At 47.6% G+C, this 19,280-nt stretch overlaps 1 protein-coding gene across 1 annotated transcript; it reads left to right on the forward strand.

The window, feature by feature from the left end:
* Window positions 1-1,228: 1,228 nt before the first annotated feature.
* LOC142571089 (uncharacterized) lies at window positions 1,229-18,786 on the forward strand. The gene is made up of 4 exons (XM_075679380.1): window positions 1,229-1,608; window positions 10,309-10,687; window positions 15,785-15,994; window positions 18,386-18,786. Exons 2-4 carry the CDS (start codon window positions 10,323-10,325, stop codon window positions 18,546-18,548), a joined length of 738 nt encoding a protein of 245 aa, XP_075535495.1. The 5' UTR covers window positions 1,229-1,608; window positions 10,309-10,322; the 3' UTR covers window positions 18,549-18,786.
* Window positions 18,787-19,280: the final 494 nt, after the last annotated feature.

Raw genomic sequence — 19,280 nt, forward strand, 5'->3', positions numbered from 1 at the left:
CTTCGCCCTTGTGGTGAAGCTGGCAATATTTTTACATAATAAAAATAACGCGATGAAAATTAATAATGTTATTATTGTTACTGCGTTATTGTCTTGCTCTCCTTGTACACAATATAGTTTTAACTGGACACAATAAAAGTTGCGTCAGAAAATATGAAATGCCTTCATTCGAGATTCAAAAAAGGAAACGCCTAAAAGTTGTCCAACAGCCCACCAAAAATCTCGCACAACGCAGGCCCACAATCGCGCGCCTGCGGTAGCAATTAATGTGCCCTCCCCCCCCCCCCCCCCACAGAGAGAAAGAAGAAAAGAACAGAAAACGAAAGAAACTCAGGACCACACTTTTTGATTCATGAAGTTGCTTTATTAGGTCGCAATAAATGTAGCCAAAAATAAAAAAAAAGCAAAATTACGCTGACTCCTGGCGATTACTCCTCAGCCCCGAGTCAACGATTGCTCTAAGCAACTCCGATGCCATTGATTCGTTCGCATGTCCTGTACGAACCCCACTCATACGGCCAACGAAATGTTCGCAGAAGCAATGTTCAAGAATGGTCTTCGCATGAACGCCACCGAGTGCTGCTTAGTATAACCACTGTCCGCTCGCTCCTTCAAGCGGGCAAATACATCAATACCAAGTAGCAGCGCGTTCACATCATCCTACTCCGCAGCCGTCGCTGTGTACTGCAAGCTGCGATTACAATGTCCACGAACGTCGCGTTTCTTTCTTACTTTCACACTCGTCTTACGTTATCTATAGACATCTTGTATAATTGATTAAATGCTTGCGAGTACATCGACCGCCCAAGTAAGACCGTCTCTGGACTTATTGGCTCCATTGTATACATAACGTCTGAGGTCGGTACGCAGGGCACAAAGTCTATAGAACGTGTCTCTATACATCCCAGGTACACATAACTATTGATTAGCAAAGCAAATCTCCGTAAGAGGTGGAGCTTTTCCAAACCCAGTTTCCGACCCCGATACACCGTGTTTCTTTCGGCGAGCACTTCTACGCTGCTCGGTGTCGCTCGCGCGGCTCTTCGCCTATTCGCGGTCACGCACGAATTCGTGAGCTCGAAGCATCCGGCGCCGCATCGGGTTACGCGTAACCCGTAGACACACATATACGGACGCGTGACGCGAGTGCACGAGACGGCGGCGTGCCACGGCGAGCGCTCGACGCGGCCCGGTCGCAGCCGGCCGAGCGCGCCCGGCGCGGCCGTCTCCTCACCTGGCGCGCACGCGGTGAGGGATGTCACCGGGGGGCGGGGGAGGCCAGGCGGCCCGGAACGGACAGGCGCCGCTGACCGAGCGCGTCCCAAGACGCCGACAAGGAACGGCAGCTGCAGCGAGCGAGTCTGCCAGGCCACGCCGGCGAGCTTATATAAAGGACGAGTGCTTTACCTTGGTGGAAAGGTTTTCACGGCCGCCGTTGCTGGAGAAGATACCGACCTCTGTTGACTTGTGCGAGAGCAGGTCCTAGTTGGTTACTGGAGGAGCGGTGGCTGGACTCGGTCTCCCGGAGGTGGTTGCCGTTGTGGTTTGTGGCGTTCGGTGGGTGCTCGAGAATAGGAGACGCGAGGAAGACGGCGGACGACGCAAGTGGTACGTGCAGCTGTGCAAGAAAAAAAACGTCATGTACAGACTTTGTCAAAAAGTATGCGGTCGTTTGACTGCGTGCGTCTGTTTCCGTGGCCCATCTGACACTCCAGACTTCTGGGCGATGAGTGCCATAGTTATCTTTGTTCCCCAGGGTGGCCGGATCTTTCGGAATGCTCCGAGAACTCCTTTAAACAGCCTGATGGTCAGCATGGCGGTTGAATGGAATGTAGCCAGAGCGCTTTTGACAAAGGCTGTATACGCGAAAGGCCATTTCTTATAGGGGTGGTTATGTGTGAAAAGGTGCAGGTGCGGCAGTTTGATAAAGAAAGTGGCAGGTAGCTCGGTCGCGCAACGAATCCGGAGCAGAGTCTCACGCAGACCGACAAGGTGCATGTGCGCTTTCGATTTTGTATAGAGTGATAGCGGCATCTTTGATGATATAGAACAGAGGTGTGCAGTTGCCGTTGTACTTAGCCCGAACGACCCTTGAGCGCATGTTTGCTTTTTCTGCGGAGAGTGCTGGATACTGACGCGTAAGCGTCAAGCGGCCCACTGAGCGAAAAAAGCCGGCGTCTGTCGCCTGTAGCAGCGAAACGGTAGGTAAATTCTCATTGGCTGCGACGGCCCGTCACCGTTGCGCGTCGACGGAACAAAGCGGGTGAAAAGGTTACACCTGCTGCCGCGATAGCGCGTCAGGTGTTACGTGTGTGGAGAGGATATCGCCGCGACGCCACGTCACCCTCGCTCTCATTCTCGAAAACATGTGTTATTCGCACGTTCCTTGTCCGCGCAAGTTCACGGCCTGCGCTCTAACTGCGCCTTGGCAAGGCCAAATCAAAACGCGTGGAGCTTCTCAACGCGCTCGCTGGCCCGCGTGGAGAACTTGAAGCATCGCTCGGCGGCGTTCAACTGGACGTTAGTGCTTTTTCATTCACGACTCATAAGAACTGCTTAGGTGTCCTCGGATTTTCTTTCTCGTTAGGATGCCTTGATTGGGGATGCTAGCTTCGCGCGCCTTCTTTCCTAAGCATTCCGCGTTTGCTGATTACAGCCCGGGTTTGTTTGAAGCAGCTACAGGTGTGTCTACATAGCTTGGGTTAAGTCTGGCGGTGGCTGCAGAGCCAAGGTCCGCACGTAGAATGGTGTTGTGCGCTTCTCGCTGACAAATTTAAAACCTAAATAGCCAACCTTGTGCATGTGTAGATTATAAATACGGTCTTGTCGTAAACGAAGCAGCTAGGCAAATCTTAGTGTGATTTGACCGAGAGTCATCTCTTCTTTTCATGATCGTCAATGAAAGCATTTCCTGTGATTCTGAGGGGGATCATAGTGCAAAATATTTGTACGCGTTGCATTTCTGGTTTCAATGTCCACTGCGATGTAGTGAACTATATTCTCTTAAACCATGGAGCCGTTGTTATCAGGGTGGTTTCATTTCTTGGTTATTTCTGGGTAGTCAGCGATTTCATTTGGAGCACTGCTTAAATGTTGGTCGCAAAACCTACAGCAATAAATAAAAGGGGGAGAAGTCCATACCAGCTATTCTGATTCGATCGTGATGTACCAAAATCGTTTTTGTGTCTGTCGATTTTATGAGGGTGTTTCTATCGTATTTTGCATTGTTCTTTACCTGGATACCGGTTGGTGCGCCAAGATAACCGAAACAAGAATTTCGACTCACAGGTAGCACCAAATAATTCTCTAGCACTGAAAACCGAAGTCGGGGCAGTGATAATTATGGACATGTCTCATCTGAACTGAGCATTTAATCTACGTCTAATTCAGCTTTACCAGCGCCAGCAGGATGATATTTAACTTCTCTAAACGTGCTACAACGAGGGTTCCCATCAAAGCGCTTTTAGAGTAGATTCAAATGCTCCTGTTAGCTCATTTGAAAGCGCCATAACTGTGACTCTGGTATTGAGGTTCGGATCATGTTGCATCCTTCCTCCTGCTGTGTAGAATAGGTTTTCAGAAAAAAAAAAGAAAGCCCAGTTAAGGTAATCCTCTAAACCTCGAACATAATACTAAGCCCGAATGTTGCGAAATAGTTATTGCGTACTATACTTATAGAATTACACGCGTCCATTTAGGGCTAACTAACGCATACTTTCGTTCCCGCCGTTTCCCGTTCGTGTGTCATCGTCGTAATTTTGGTTGGTAAACTTCGATCAAAATGTGCGCCGCATTTAGTGATCAGTTTCGTAGCGACCCGACATGGCACTCTCGAGTAATTGCATATACGGGGTGTTATACTTCAAGGAATCCTTGTATCGCTGTATTTCGCGAGTATGGTACCTAGCAACGGTCAGCAAACGGCCTTGAAAGGCTTGACGTCACCTCAACCTCTAATTCGATTTAATGACATCACTCAACCTCAACTTCACCCAATGAGGTTGAGGTCCGTTTAGGAGATCGAACTTTGAGCAGCCGTCATCGACCTCACCTCGACCTCATGACTGAGGTTGAGGTCGGGTATTCAATGTCAGTCATGTTACCCGTGTTTTAACGTATATGTAAACATGTTCTGATGCTTCTTACACAGGTGGTCCCTCATTCGTAACGGAGGAAATTAAATGCCTTATATTACTCGATAAATATTAATTTTGTTAATTAGGACGTCCCACCAGCGCGACATATGATGCTCAGGTAGGTGCTCTAGGGCTCAGGTATGGTTGGATGGAAACAACTTTATTCTGAATCCGGCAAATTTGATGACCCGGGCTCAGGTCTCCCATGAGGGGACTTCGAGGCCTTGCCTCGTCGCCGCCTCTCGGGCTTGCTGGACAGCCCACTCTTGCGTCTTGAGGTTGGAGCGTAAGCTATTGACCTCGCACGCAACCAATGGTTGCGGTGCGAACGGTGTTTCAGTGACGTTAGCTGGGAGGAAATCGCCTTTAGGTCAATTCGATTCGACCTGCACTTCGTGAACTATAGCTTCCGCCAGTTCAGGGCCAGTTCTTGCTCGTGCGCGACCGGCTCGGTGTCTCCTGCACGAACGCTGCATGCACTGACGAGTGCAGGAGACGCTGTGAACCCGTCCTGCGCGAAGACTGCACTGAGTGAAACAGACGGCGACGTGCGGAACCTCGTAAACTAGTTCGAAAGGCATAGGCTAATCGAATGGCCCTCTTTTATCGTCTTGTGCGCTCCGGCTGGAATAGCTGGTTGTTAAACTTGGATCAAAATCCGCGCCGCATTTAGTGATAGACATAGGCTACATTGTGTTCCTCCCGCTCTAGCATGGCGCTCGTCGGCTACTGGCTACATTGTTTTTCAAGTGTTATTTTCGTAAATATCACCATTTTGAGAGAAACAAACGTTTATTCTTTGTGTGTGTATGTGGGTGTGAGTCTTCCTCTAAATCCCAGCCGTCGTGGTCCATCACAGTATCTTTTCACTCAGTTGCAAAACATCACACCAAGTAAATAAATTACGGTCAACGCAGCTGTGCAACCGAAGCACGATCTTAGGAAGCTTTAGCTCGAGACTAACACCATTTTTTCTGACTAAAAGGCATCTAAGAAACAGAAAGGCTTTTATGAGACCGCCAGTGCACCGGTTTGAGTGAAATTGGTTCCAGTTAAGCGAGAAAGTTAAACTGTAGTGACTATGGGTAGAGAAATTTTGATTTGAAGCCTGTATGTTATTCAGCGACTATTCCTAAAGAGTTCGACGTTTCAAAAATATTAGAGCACAAGATCTATAAATCCGTAACTGCGCCCCAAAACAGATATTGCAGTTATATAAAGTGAATCCGTCAGAGCATCTAAAGCGTACAAATTTGATATACAAATTTTACAGCTTATGTGAAATCGTTCCAATAATTACGAGGCTTTTTCGTAAGTCTTGCGTACACAACAGTGATATATTTAAGAGCGTGTGGTTTGTAATAACTGAACTTTATCCGCGTTAGACGTGTTATTTAGTGCAGTTTACAAAATTATGATATCGTCTTTTATTGGGGAGCTATAAAGTTTGAAACCTGATAGTTGAGCTTTCTGAAATTATTTCTGAACAAATTTGACAGCCAACATAAATATCCGGGGCCCAATTCAAAAATATTTTCCTTCGTAAGGGCTCGTTACCAACGACGAGAGCGGCCCTTCGTCGCAAGAAAATCGTGCCATCAGTGTCAGCGACGACAACACCCAAGGGAGCGTCATATCGACATTTACTCGTAGTCACTCCCCATCGCCTCTTGCAGGAACAATGATACACGTCACACACGCTGGTGCCACGGACTGACCTGAGCATCTGTCGCCGCGGACGAGCGTAGCCTTTTCCACCTCACACCACCCTGGCCAACACCTCCTAGAGGGTGTTGTCCTCTAGAGGGTGTCGTCCTCTAGAGGGTGTTGTTCTCTAGAGGGTGTTGCCCTGGCCCGCCCTCGGAAGCGCAGAAGAGATTGCCCACGAGGCGGGGGATGCCATTGGAATCGGCCACTCAGCGCATGCGCAGGCCGTTTCTCTTCCGCTCCTCCTACACTTTCCGTCCCATGCTGTCCCTGTAGCCTCCTCCTCCACCTGTCTCCTCGCGCCCTCTTCTTTCGTCTACCGCTGCGCTCTCCGTTCGCTTTCATCTATCGTCTGTGCTCGTTCGCTCGGTTACGAGTATAACGCCGTCGCCGAGGCAGGCCGACGCTCAACGCAGGAACGGTCGCTTAAGAGCTGCGCTCTAAAGCTTTTAGAGCGGAGCGCTTAGGCGCCCGTTTCTGCAGCGAGCGTCGGCGTTGTCCCTCGTTGCCGAGTGAACGAACTCAGTGAAGGATGAAAGCGAACGCGGAGCGCAGCGGCAGATGAAAGACTGCGATATCGAAGAAAGCGCGAGGAAGTCAGCGGAGGAGGTGGGTGCAGACGAACCATTATGCGGACAGCGGGGGAGGATGGTATGGCGAAGGCGCGAGAAGAAAAGCGTAGCTCCGAGCAAGACGTGCTTTGCGGTGACGATGTCTATTAGATGGCGCCAGAGTAGCGCGCTTCGCCTGCATAGAAACAAAACGCTACATGAGCGAAGCTCAGTCGGCGGCGGCTCCTGTGAATCGCGCCCACGCGGCACCCGCGTGCCGCCTCTCGCGATCTCCCAATTAGCGTGGCAGTCACTCCACACATCGCTCCGTTTGCAACATGCCGCACGAGACAGATTGTCCGGGCCAGCCACTATATCGCGAAATGCGCTCAAACTTCGCATTAGGGAGTGTCGTAATCGTCGATGAATTTTTTTTTTGTAAACGTGAGATCTGTTTTCTACAGTCACTAGATTTTAACTTTTTTTTGCTTTTTAATACAACATACAGCATCACAATCGGAGTAGTAAAGCGAGAACTTTATATTTCGTCTATATTTACTTTCATTATATCCTACATTATTGAAGCTATTATTTACTCATATTTTCATCGCCAAGCGCTTACTCTCGAGCAGTATAGTTGTATCTTGCATTATTATATTTCGCAATCGTCAAGCATGCATCGCCCTATCTTCCTGAATCGAGAAGGGGGCCGACAGTGCAGCAGAAAACTGTGGTGTAAAAGTTTGATAAGCAGAGATAAAGTGCCCCAAAAAGGCTGCGCAACTTTTCCATAGGTGTACCTATCTTAGGCCCACGAATCAAAACGTTTGCCAGCCTTCTGAGGCACTTTGTTTCTGTTTATGTAAACTCATATGCATTCAAACAATCTCAATCATCACCTTTCAATGCAAGGATGCAGAGTTAATTTTCGTAAGCATGATGGAACTATTTCTTCAGAATGTGCATTCACAAAGCATGTTAGCAGGTGCATTACAACCTTTTTTCAATGCAAGAAAGAGAATAGTATATGATAGCGAAAGATACACGCGAAAACACGTTAAGGCTGCCGTAATGCGTCATCTTGCCTGCACTTGTCTCTTTAGCGCTCCAGTTCAAGCTCAAGATTTTAATTAGTTTGGTTACCAAATAAATATGACACATCTACGGAAGCGTATATTTAATAGAACATGAAAAGTATTTGGCCAGAGTTATTGCCCGTTTTTGTTACGCGGTAGCCTGTGTTTGCATCATTGGACAAACCTCACCCATGTGCCAAGAGCGTTGCCCACGACAGATGAAACGGAATAACTATGCAGCAAGAGTCGGTTGTTCATTGAATTTCTGGTTTCTAAGACGAACGCCGAACTCAGTAACGTGCAGAGGCTGAACGGAGTTCTTCGTGACGTGTCGATGTTATCTTTAGTGGCATAATGAAATTAAGTCCGCTTTCCTAGACATATCAGCATGCACGGTGGCACACTACGTATTTTTGTCTAATTTTATTTCTAACTTCGTAACGTACCTCTGGTACTGTTTCATCGTCCATCCTTCTGCGGTGAGTTCCTGACATTTGATAACTGCGGAAAACCTGTGAACGAACGGTCAGCGGTACGCACTGGAATGTAAGTGCGCGCGCAACGCTGTTGGCTTGGTCAGTTCTTTGGTATCGATACACTCTGATTGCAGCGACTTGAGAATGTATTCTCCTGAAACATCATTTTACAGCGAAGCTGTTACACTCCAGTTGGTCGGCATTTTTCGTGTGTGCGTCCGTCAGCAAAACTGTGGGCCTATCCCGATGGCTGTGCAGCGCCAGAAGCAGTGGCTTGTACCCCCGTAAGGCAGATGCTCAGTCAGCCTAGTGAAGCGAATAGTGCATACGTTCGTTGGAATCACGTATACAGCATAGAGAACAACATACGCTTCAGTAAGAACAAGCACAGAACAGTCATCCGAACCACGTAATTGATGATCAGGCGCTACTGATTACAATGCGAAGCACATAGCGCTCCGTGCATAGATTTCCCGGTGAATATTACTGTTGCGCAAGCGGCCGCGGCGACGGCAGCTTGCGTCGTGGGGAGTGACGTCCCTAGCCTTTCGTATATAAGAAAACCGGCCTAACAACTGATTTCAATGTTGTTGCAATACTGCCATTGGCGGCTGCATGCAGTCAAAATTACCATTAGATCCATTACTCTAAATTACCCTTACTACCATTACTCAAAAGCAATGAAGTATTGCGCAACTCCGTCAGCAGTTGTAGTGGTGCTTTTCAACAGCTTCGCTGGACATTCAGTTTCGCAGAGCCGGGACGGCGAGTCAAGCGTTTACAAGGAAAAACGATAACCTCATTATCGTGCCTGAAATAGTATCAGGTAAGCGTGCAACCTAGCACTGAACCTTTCAATATTCCAACATTTTAAATGTTTTGTTAGCACGCTCAGCGTGCATCATGCCTGAACATTTAGCACTGCATCACATTTTACTGCTAATGCCACATTATTCCTACGTTTCTACTAGAACATAGCATTAAAACATCACAGAAAGTACTAGTTCCTTAGAGACGGCATCAAACCCCTTTAGAAACATCCTCAATGAGCTGGCAGACCACAAAAAACGCCTGTCGAGCACAGAGCGCGAAAGACGGCGCGTCGTACGTTGGACACAAGCATTTAGCTTATTACAGCACAAAGACAGTGCAGCGCCTAATCTTGCTGTTTTTCGCCAAAATAAAACAGGGCTCACGAGCCCTTGCGAGTGCCCCGCAACAATCACGAAACAAAGTCTTTGCAAAAGAAACACTCCGTACAAGCACGTGCGCAAACTGATGGCTAGCATTAAACTCGAGGAGTAATCCATGTTTCAAACGGTCTGCCAGGCAGCGACTTCGGCAACTCGATATCACGGCCAATAATGCAATAGCATCTACCGCATCTCGTACGGAAATCTTGAAGACTCACAAGGTTTTGAAAACTTGAGCCTTGGAGGTCGACCAACCACATGAATCAATTTTTACCCAGCGAATGCACACATATAGCATGCTAGTTAAGCCCTCCTGATCACGTCACACGTGAGAGGACGCCATGCTAACCTCACTCACAGAATTTCTACCACTTGGCAAGCTCACCTCTATCCCAATTTCACAAAGCGAGTTGAGATTGAGGCGAGGTCGAAGTAGACCTCATGAGGTTAGAGACTCATGAGGTTGCCCACCTTTGCTCCCTAGTGCGAATTGCTGCAGAAACACGAGTTCAAAGAGCAGTTTTGTCGTACACGCTCATTCGGCTATCCCCAGCGAGTTTCGCCGAAGTTAGTTCACCGAGGTTCGAAGGGCGACAATGGACGTCGCCGTCCTCGTTAGCGTAAAGGAATGGACGGAGTCATATTAGAAAGATTGCGTTACCTTGTGGAGCAGATACATCGCCGAATATTCCTTTAGAAGAAAAAATAGAACGCACCTTTGATCTAATGTTCATGATTGCCTAGACCTTGTTTATGTCAGTGCCCAATTTTTCTTCACATGAAATGCAACTCGCCTCCCGACGGGAGCAGCAGCCTTACGGCTCATACGCACGCTGAAATACAGTTGACGTCAAACATTTACAGCACGTGCGCTGGATCTGAAAAAAGAAAGAACTGGGTATTTTCTCAGCCCAGGAACGCATCCTGCAATTAACGCTTATAACCTATGCTAGTCCGTTGACCAACAGGGTGGCGCACTGTTTTACTGGATGCAAATTAAGACTGGATTGAAACTGGACTTTCTCGCAGAACTAGCATCCCGCGATGTTAAGAGAACTTGCGCGCACACAGGCCACGAATCGAAAGGTGCTCAAGTGTCGTGTTTGCATCCTGCCTGACCCTTTCGTCACACAACCTGGTGCGCTTCTTTTGCGTCGTCTCGTGTGCAGGACGGGAGGCAGCCATGCGTTGCAGGGGCGATCGGTCTCGGTCGGCAAGGTCCGTCGCAGCTCCGGTGGCCGTAGCGTGCGTCGCCCTGTTGGTGCTCGCCTCGTCGCCGTTGTCGCGTGCGGAAGCCATGACGGCGGAAGACGGCGGCTCCGCCACCACCGCACCATCCTACGGCAACCGCACCCTGCTGGGCGGCAGCCCGGTGAGGCAGCAACCGGCCAACAGAGGGGCGCTCATGGCGACCGCCCTACCGGCCACTCTGGGGCTGGGCGGCATCCTGTACGGACTGACCGTGCTGCCGGCGCTGCTGGCGCTCTTCGGGAGCGGGGGAGCCTTCCCGCTCACGGGATTCCTGGGCAGCCTTTTCAGGGAAAAGAGGTAAGCGGTTGAGGAGAGAAAGTAACTTTTTTTTAAATCGAAACTTTCATTGCCTCTTCCTCCCCTTCCTTCGACTTTCCCATTGCTGCTGCTGCTACTGTCTGGTATACCGCGTTGGGGTGTTGTTCAGAGCGTGTGTACATATGACAGGAGTACGACAGAGAGGAAATGTGGCGCGAAAAACTTGTTGGGACCTTTGTACCGTGTCGAATGTGTATGTGACAACTTTATTAAATATCATTTATTAAATGGCCTGGGTCCAGGCCACGCCGGGGGCAGCAGAGAGACCCTGTCTCTCGGTAGCTCCCCGGGCTTGCTGGATGGCCCAAAGTTGGTCCCGAAGATCTGAGCTGGTCAGCGCGGCTCTCCACCGCACGTCTAGTTCATCCGGGGGGACTGCAATTCTCCTCTGAACTATTTCACAATCCCATAGTATATGCTCTAGGGTGTAATCACATATTTAGGGTGTATATGCTCTAGGGTGTAATCACATAATTTACGTTTGGCATCAGGGTGTAATCCCGGGAACATGCGTTTTAGATGTACCGTGTTCGTGTAAGTTCTCGTTTGAAGGCCCGACTAGTCAGCCGCCTGATACATGTACAGTTTGGGCTAGGAGGCGGATACATACACCTCGACAATTCCCTCTGGAGCTCCCTGGGCGTCGTCACATCAGCCTCTTGGAAGCTGTAATTATCGGTGACTCCTCGCAAAAGCATTGCAGAAATGGCAGCGTTTACTTTTATACTAACGTGCAAGTCCACAGAGAAGCTGGATAGAATGGTAGAGTGGAGAGGGGAGGGGAGAGGAGGCAGAGAATGGGTAGAACCGATACAGTCGCGAAAAAAATGAATACCAGCCTTGCCACATTTAGCTCGCAGTTCCCTACAAGGGGGAACTGCAATGGATGTGCTTGACATTCTCAGAGGTTATGAAGTATGGCACACATCAACGCCTGTGTGTTCTGTGTACTAAGCAGACAAACAGCAGGGGTGCACGTAAGGTAACGTTTTACATCAACTCACCACTCTCGTGTTGGACTAAACGTCGAAGAAATTAAAGGTTCACCGTCAATATCATCTCTAAAGACCGTCAGTCAAAGCAAACAGCACAGAAAGCTTTGCTTAGATTGATTGCCACAGTGCATGGGATCGGCATAAATTTTTAGTCATTGCTTTCTTTGTCTGGACAAGATGATTTCGAATCAAGAATGACACAGAATACTGCTCGCTGGAACCATGTAGTCAAAGGGAAAGTAGTGCACTGTGTCAGCGAAAAGCTTGCAAGCCCATTTTCCACACCTGTTGCGAATAGATCTTCTCTGTCTTTGGGCGCTGTTCATCTGTTACGAGCTCAGGTGGACATACATCCTTACCGCAATATATATGGTTGCCACAAGTTTGTTATCTATAGAAGCGTCAGTGTCTTTTCATGTATTCCATACCAACTTCCTCTCAAATTTTGCCCTACGTAAGAGATGGCATGCAGTTGAATGAGTAGAAAAGATTTGAATCAGAGCCATACAGTGGCGTCTCATGATGGAACCAAGGCTGTCAATTAATATCACTGCCATGTGATGACGCAGTTGATCACTCTTATTCTCAACACCACAGTGAAATCAGGTTTCAACGAATAGGCTTGTGCGCTCAAAATATAGTTTTACATAAAAATTGTAACCGCGCCAACACAGGCACCCACAATGTAACAAGGACGAAAGACACGAGACTTTGTGAGTGCATGTGTTGGCGCTGTTACAATTTTTATGTCAAGTACGCACCAACTCGCCCAGAAAGAAGTTTTAATGAAAATACAGTTTATCAGCAAATTAAGCAATGAGTTGCTATATACAGATTCTGAATCTCTAGTGGAGAAAAACAGCAAGCATAATATCATTGTTTTGTTTTTTTTTTCAGAAAAAGAACAACACGTAGCCGGCAGTAATTTTTTCCGGTGCTTTGAATTATTTCTGTCACTAAGAATGGCTACTCGATGGAATCTGCTTTTCGAAACGCTTCTTATGCGATTTTGTAGCGTGCTTCCGAGCATTCTCACATGATTGCCTGAAAAAGAGAAAGCACGACAGAAACAAAGAAAGAGTAACACAACTTCCTTGAACTCTGCATTCGAGGCATGCAAGCGGTTTCATGGCACTTGTAGCTGACGCCTCAAATTCAATACATCCCGTGTCAAGTTTGTCTTGAGCGAGTAGTTTTACATGTGTATCGGTCAGTAAATTAAGTTTCGCGTGTTCGAAATAGAAAATAATTCATTTTTATCTCGGTTTGATACATTCTGATTTGACTGTGTTCCGTTTTTGTTTTCATCGTTCCAACCTGCGGCGATAGCTTAGTGCTAGAATAGCAGCTTGGGCTTGTTGGTTTTCCACCCTGGTGTTCGTAGCGCAAAACGTAGACGGGGCGCGAGACGAGAAGATGGCACCATATGCACTTAGTCCACAAGCGTCTCGTGTCCCGTCTACGTTTTACCCTGTTAACACCAGGATAGCTTAGTGGCTGTGGCGTTGCACTGCTGAGGTGGAGGTCACCGTTTCGATTCCGGCAGCATATGGATGGGGTGAAATATAAAAAAAAATATGCAGGTCCAATGCACATCCTGAAATCTACATGAAGCGAAACTCTTTTGAAGCGGTTAATCAAATGCGATAGATTTGCCCATTACATTCGTGCTCCTATGACGTAAAAAGGACTGGCGCGCGCTCGTGCTCTCAGGCACCCGTGCTGCGCATTGTGACACACGCAGTTATAGCTGCCGTTGGCACGATAGAAGTACGCGTGCAGTCGTGTGGCCTGGTGGTTAGAGAATAACCGAGCGTAACCGAGCGAACGAGCATAGCGAAAGATGAAAGACACGAGGCGCGAACGGCGGATATCCAGTGACGTGCGCGCGGGAAATTGGTGTCATGCGTACCAGCCGCACCGCTCGTTTCGTAGTCTCGTCTGCTCGCGTCAGCTCTCGCTCGTGCTTGTTTGCTTTGCTTTGCTTGGTATCGTTCGCGCTTGTTTCGATTGTCATGGTTTGTGATTTTTGTAATGTGATCGCATGCGCGACTCGAATCGTTTAGTGCTTTCTGGAAGCCACGCGGTCACCAGCGATTGCACTGGAACCTTCGACGAGTCATGCATAAAAGCCGACGCGCTCGACCCGCAGATCAGATTCCTGACGATCGCCGACTTTGCTTGTCGCTATCGTTCTGCTTGAGTGTTACTTGTTTTGCTGCGCACAAGTTCGCCCAATAAAGATTTAAATTTGTAAGTCACAGTTTCGACAGCGTGTCCTTCTTCACTGTCACTACCGCGTGACAATATAATCCTAATACAAGATGACTGTCAGCCAGTTCTTTCTAAACAATGAACGGCGCAACCGGTGGAAGTGCTACGTCTGCCACTGCTGCTAAACGAGCTGCGCGAGCAGAGGCTTAGCGCCACCGCCGAGAGCACCCTGTCGTTCAGAAACAATTTGCTACAATATATCGCGTATTCAAAGCACCTAAACAGCCTCGCTCGAAATTCGCACTTGTGAGTACTGCGATCGTCGGTGAATTTTTTTCAGTGCTGGTTATTTGGCGAGGCAGCAGCAGCACCCAGCAGCCGTAGTGGGAAAAATCCGGAAGGAGTTCGTAAAGAAAGCTTCGCTTTATCATTCTCTTGCACTTATATTGCACGTTGAAGAACCCGAGGTGGTCGTGACAGGTGCGGACGCCTCCATTATGCCGCGTGCCTCATAATCAGATCGTAGTGTTGCAGATAAAATCCAGGAATTTAAACCATTTCATCGTTTCCACCACTCTCACTCATGCGCACTTACTACTACTTCTGCGTTTGCACTTCCTTCGTGTGTACGGTTATCTGGGTACTGTTTTCTGAGTGCGCATTTTAAAAGTTGCGTTTATAACGTGCGTCCCATCTAAATGTGAGTCGAAAGCTACATATTTGCTGACGCGGATTTGATTCGTCGCCCTCTTTAAAATCGTCCACTAGAATTATCGCTGCGTGTCCCCGATAATGCTCGTCAGGATTTAGCTCCCGTGTTCGGCTAACTAGATTTTGGTATTCACGCTCCGCAGCAGAACGCCATTGCTACCCATCCGTCACCGTCTCTGCCGTCCTCCTGGATACATCTTAAATATTTTAAAATATTCTATAGATTTCTCAACCGAACTTTTATAGCTTTCAATAAACGCTCTCTATAAAAGCTACGAAGTTTCTCTACAAAGTTCAGTGAGTGTATGGGAAGCCGATGACATACAGCGTAAGCCAAGGCAGATTTGAGGCGCATGGCAATTGTTGAACGATGTTTCGGCTAGACGAAAGTGGTATTGTAAAAGACAAGGACATGCGTGCTGGTGTTAAATTGCAGGTACTGCTATAGTGCTGAGAGTGGCGCACGCTTCAAAAAGTTATACAGCCCTTAATTGAACACTATATCATACTGAGGAAACTAAAGGGAAACAGAGTCACAATTTGTCAGCCACATTGATAATCAAGGGTAGCCAGACTGATTTTTCTACAGTTTGGTAGGAATTCATTGAGAAAATACATTAAAGCAACCCTTATAGTTCTTTGTAGCTTAGTCGCAATGCGCGCCAGATTCACAATGTAATTTCTTCAAAGTAGTTTGAATGATTATTTCAAACAAAGGACAGAGTACACAACACAAAGGCTGCATTTGTGTTGTACACTCTCTTTTTTGTGTTGTTTTTCGTGGGGCAGCTACGTTGTTTCTGCCTCATAAGATGAACAATTTGAACGATGAACTAGAGCATCATATGCGGAATTAATGAGCAACAACTACTCATTCTTTCTGAAACGCAGTTGTTTCGAAACGGTCTCAGTAAAGACGGCTTCGTTGCCATATTCAGAATCTTCGAATACGGTCGCTCGTTCCAAACCTCCGTCATGTGACGATGGTGCTCGAGTGAGCGACGAAAGTTGCAGCAGCCCTGCTGGTGCTGCTGCCTAGCGACAGCTCCGCTGCGCCTTCTTGCACCGGCGTACTGGCGTGCAGCGGCCGTGCCGACTGCGCGTCGTTCTCACTGTGCTCACACACTGACGTGTTCTCGCCGGATGGGCCCCGGAGCATGCGCAGGTCCACCTCGGCCGACGGTGCCAGCGCCAAGAAGGACTCCGGCAGCCTGCTGGCCGTCCTCCAGGAGGCGCTGCAGCGCTGGGACGGCGCGTCCGAGCCCTGCCGCAGCATGTTCGTCTGCCAGGTGGCCAAGGAGGCCCTCGGCGCGGGATACCTGCCAGACATGAGGCCCTTCGACGGCCTCTTCCAGCTCTTCTTAGGGTGAGCAATCCCTTATCGCGGCAGCGATAGGGCACAGGTGGCGTCTCTATCTCGATCTCTCCGCACCGCGTTCCGGTTACGTCGTGTATTTTAGGCCACGTCGGTTTGAAGCTGTGGTTACCTGTTTAGTATAAAGGAACGAATACATAACGTTAAATAATAGATAAAAAATCAGCCTAGAGAGGTCGGCGGCATTTTTCACGCATGAAAAGGGAAAAGTTTTGCGAAAATATTGCGATACCTGTGACGCCTTAATGACGTTGATGGTTTGGTGGATGGGCGGGAAATTCATAAACAAGAAGTTAAGCATTTGGTGTTCTCCGCTGATTGTTGTTATTCCGCTGTAGAAATGAAAACGGACATTTAGAAGTGTAATCCTCCAGTGTAGGCTGTCCTAATGCTTCTCTTTTATTGTCCGTTTGAAAGTGGATCTGCTGGAAATCCTTCGGCAAATCTTGTGCCATGGATACTGTGCTAATGGTTAAAAAGAAAAAAGAATTCACGTTTATGGTCGCTATACGAATGGCAGCCCTGTTACATAGGTATTAGCAAATGAATTATCTTGAACAATCTCTGGTATGTGATAGATGTTAATTTGAGTATTTTATTTTAAAGCTTGTTCAAATAACTTCAGTTTGACTGTTGGGATGCTGTAAGTTGTGCGGATGAATTTGCGGGTATTGTTATAGAATCGCGCTTATTTTCGGTTCGCATGGGTATGTACAACATGATATGTCTTCAGATATTTCTTTCAATTGAACTGCTTTCAATGTTCTGTATATTGAGACGACACAATAACGTGACTTGTTTCCATGCGCTCGAGTGATGTATTCGGATTTATTGTGACACTGATGCGATATTTTGTCTGCTTCTGAACCATTTGTAAAGTTTAGAATAATCCTACGGTGATTTCTTCTTTTGATTTGCTTAACTTTTGTCGCGATTTTATGCATATGTACGGGCGCCGTTTTAAATGTTTTTTTTTAAAGGCATACATCTAAAAATATTGTCGGAGTAGAATGTCACTATCCGGCCGAGATACCTCGCAAGTGCTCGAGTTGACTGACGCTATTATTTTGGACATTGTAGAGTTCCGTGATGTTGTCGAATTATTTTATTGAAATCGTGCAGAGAGAACGTGACAACCAGCGAAACCGATTTGACAAGGCGCTAAATCCACACGCCTCCTCGTCAAAGCCAATGTAGACAAGTAGAAGTATTGCAAGGAATTCTTTACCTTTGATATCGTTCATGTTCGCTTACGTCGCCGGGGGCAGGCGGAGCGGAATCACGCAAGGCAACCTACGAAGCAACCTACAACTTGAAGGATTCCCGCTGATCGGGTTAAGGGTTACGTGGAACGCGACCCAAGGGGAGCCTCAAGAAAGCATGCATCTTAACCTGACATAACTAAGAGGAACCTCAACAGAAAGCGCATTAATTTGCAGAGTTATTGTGGATTTACGAAGGTTGCCGCTACAAATGAGTTCCTAAACTACGTATGAGGGAAACTTTCGAAAGCTGCGGCACATTAAGCAATGACACAGGGGATGTATGCCGGACACTATCATGGCAGAACCGCGCCTTTTCATGTCAGTGGCTTGATGAGCTTTTGGGGTCTTTTAGGGGACTGACTGGTTTGTTTTGATTCATTGTTGCCAGTGAAACGAATACCCAGAGCAGCTGGCATGTGGGGTAGCCAACAAAGTTTCAATCAATCATACATGAGCTTTATTTATGCTAGTGCAGAGATGATACGACTTGAACTCGGGAGTGAAAAGTTAAGGAATAGATGGCGCAATAAGGAGGGGATGCCTTTCAGAACGTGGCGGAGAGTAGGCAACTAAAGAAATCTCTAACAAGAGGTCCAAGCAAAAGGATAATTTCTGTTCGCAAGTTCAAGCAATGTTGTTTGCGAACACAATTGTTTTCAATATGAGCAACGATTGAGTTATGGGCTGTCCAGGCGGCTGCATAGTGGACTATTAGGGACGCCGTAGGGGAGTACTCCGGATTAGTCTTGTCAAACCTGGGGTTGTTTAGCGCACACCGAAAGAACGGTACCCACACGAGAGTTCTCGAATTCCAGCCCCATCAAAATGCGGCCGCCGGGGGCCGAGATTCGAACCTGCGATCGCATGTGCTCGAAAGCAGAACGACTTAACGGCTGAGCCACCGCCGCTGTTGCGCCCTAAATCCAATTTTCTATGTAATTCGGAAATAGAGCACAATGATTCGTACTGATGATAATTTACGTCCGTCTACGCTATCGTTATCTTGTTATCATAATAATAATTTTATTTGGTGCATTCAGTACGAACCTCGGCCAAGCGGCCCCGCTATCCTATTACACAACATACAGCCGATGACAGACGAACGTCGTCCTTGCAGGGACTACGGAAAGTCAGCGTCCACCAGCAAAGACGCGAAGGCTATGTTTCCGCACCAGGCGTTCTTTCACGCCATGCGAGACGGCTTCCGAGGTTGCAAGGCCAAGTACGACTGCGACGCCCCGCTCCAGCCGCCCCGTTATCCGCGCACCAGGAAGCCATGACTCCCCGCGGATGTGACCCGCCATCATCACTATCGCCTCCACCCATGGTAGAAGACGGAGAGTGTGCTCACGCTATTCATTCACCAAAGCGCCGTTCCTGTTTTTATTTATCTCGCCTTCCTGCTTGGATCGTATGAAGGAGATCATCGATTTCATCATGTAACGTGGACTTCAATGCCCTGCATATCCGGGTTGCTAAAACAATAAACGACATAACAAAACAAAACAAAAAGCAGAAGAAAAGAAAAAGGAGCACTATGGAGTAATGGATAACAACAAAATGTTGTCTTTCATAGAAGCATAAAAATACAGTATCTGTTCTTCTAGTCGTTTTCTGAATTGCGGAAGTCTACTGTATGTAACTCGGTGAACAAGAACGCGTTAGGAGAATAATCATGATCTTCACTACATAAAGAAAAAGTCAATAAGGAAGCAAAAGTAATGCAACCACATAGGCTTACTTATAGGGGGGGGGCGCAGGGGTGTAAGTGCCCCCCCACCGTCAGAAGTGGAGTGGAGGTGGGACGTACGCTATATGCACTGAGGCTGTCAAATTTAAAGGTGTAATTTCCACTTATCCTAGTTATGTTGGTGAAAACGACTTTCAGGAATGTCAACTGTTTGGAGAGTTGATGACCAGTCATTTGGGCAGCTGTTGTCCTGTGCCACGTTTTTGCTATTTGCGTCGGTGTTTTTGTTTTGTGCTTCGTGCGTTAAGAAGAAAACGACTGT

The sequence above is a fragment of the Dermacentor variabilis genome, chromosome 2 (assembly GCF_050947875.1).
Source record: "Dermacentor variabilis isolate Ectoservices chromosome 2, ASM5094787v1, whole genome shotgun sequence".
NCBI classification, from domain to species: domain Eukaryota; kingdom Metazoa; phylum Arthropoda; class Arachnida; order Ixodida; family Ixodidae; genus Dermacentor; species Dermacentor variabilis.